This window comes from Sinocyclocheilus grahami, unplaced genomic scaffold, assembly GCF_001515645.1.
Source record: "Sinocyclocheilus grahami isolate Dianchi unplaced genomic scaffold, SAMN03320097.WGS_v1.1 scaffold3658.1, whole genome shotgun sequence".
NCBI lineage: Eukaryota > Metazoa > Chordata > Actinopteri > Cypriniformes > Cyprinidae > Sinocyclocheilus > Sinocyclocheilus grahami.
In genome coordinates, this window is record NW_015508746.1 from 15,678 (window position 1) to 17,116 (window position 1,439).

At 29.2% G+C, this 1,439-nt stretch overlaps 1 protein-coding gene across 1 annotated transcript in view; it reads left to right on the forward strand.

Moving 5' to 3' along the window:
• The window catches only part of LOC107576419 (bromodomain-containing protein 2-like), an 8,069-nt gene extending 6,680 nt beyond the window's left edge, over positions 1-1,389 (forward strand). The window contains exon 4 of the mRNA XM_016262599.1: positions 1,373-1,389. Coding sequence (XP_016118085.1) covers positions 1,373-1,389 — 17 coding nt within the window. The remainder of the gene's footprint in view (positions 1-1,372) is intronic.
• Positions 1,390-1,439: the final 50 nt, after the last annotated feature.

Genomic DNA, 1,439 nt, shown 5'->3' on the forward strand with positions numbered 1-1,439 from the left:
TATAGTATTAAGCCTCAAATGTCAACTATACATTGGATTGGTTTCATCTTTAAATTATAAAAAAAGTAAAAATATGAATGGTATTCTAATGTTATACTAAAACAAAAAAATTTGAAAAACCCTTAAGATAACATGTAGAAAGAAAAAAAAACGCATCTTAAGCATGCAGAATAACATAAGTGGACTTTGAACGATTAATTGCCGCTTTGAACGATTACGTCATTGTGGCATCCATACTTGTAATCGCGATTAGAAATTCGATTAATTGCGCAGACCTAGATTGACTACTTGATTAATTCTATTTATAATTTGGAGCAATTTAATTTTTTATTAATTAAAAATGCATTAAAATGTTAATTAGTTTCTGAATTAATCAGATGTTTGAATGAATCTGACTTGAGTGACTTGCTGTGACCTGCTAGTGGTTTGACTTTAATTTTGAGAGTATCATATGTTTTTTGTTTTTTAAATAGGTTCATATTTCAATATTCCTTTTTTAATAATTAATTATCATTATTTATGCAATTTAGATTTTTTTTTCTAAATGTACTTTTTGTAATGTCTACTGAATGGTTTTCTCATCTAACACGATGACTTCATCTTTTTGGGGGTGGTTTCTCAGCTAAAATTGATATGTGATTAATTAGATTTATTAACTGGCACATTATGTTATTAATACGAATTAAAAAAATATATAGCTTAACAGCCCTAATTCAGACCCTTTTTATAAATGTGCAATTGATTTGCTTAAAACGATACGAGTTTCCTTGGAAAAGGAAGGTTTGTTCTTGAGCAGCTTATAGGAATCTGATACTAGAAGTTAACCCATAATGCATTGCGTTGCCCCACCTTTCCTGGTTTTATTCAGCACATTTTACAAGTAGACCGTAATCTGCTCTTTACCCTTCCTGTGAACAAACACAAAGCTGTTCTTTCATTCCTCCACTGATGTCAGAAAGAGTCATCGCTTAAGTGACTCATGTATCAATATAGGTGCAAGGTTAAATAATTACATGCTAAGAGGAAGAAAAAAGAAAAATACAGTACTGTTCAAACGTTTGGTGTTGATAGGATTTTTTAAATGTTTTTGAAAGAAACTCGTGCTCACCAAGGCTGCATTTATTTGATCAAAAATACAGTAAAAACTGTAATATTGTGAAATATTGCAATTTAAAATAACTCTTCTCTATTTGAATATATTTTAAAATGTAATTTATTCCTGTGAATTTTCAACATCATTACTCCAGGCTTCAGTGTCACATGATCCTTCAGAAATCATACTAATATGCTGATTTGATGATCAAGAAACATTTCTTATTATCATCAGTGCTGAAAAAGCAGTTTTGCTGCTTAATGCTTTTTGGAAATTCAGCATTCTCCAATGAATAAAAAGTTTATTTAAAAAACAAATATATATTCAAATATCTGAAAGAGAAAAA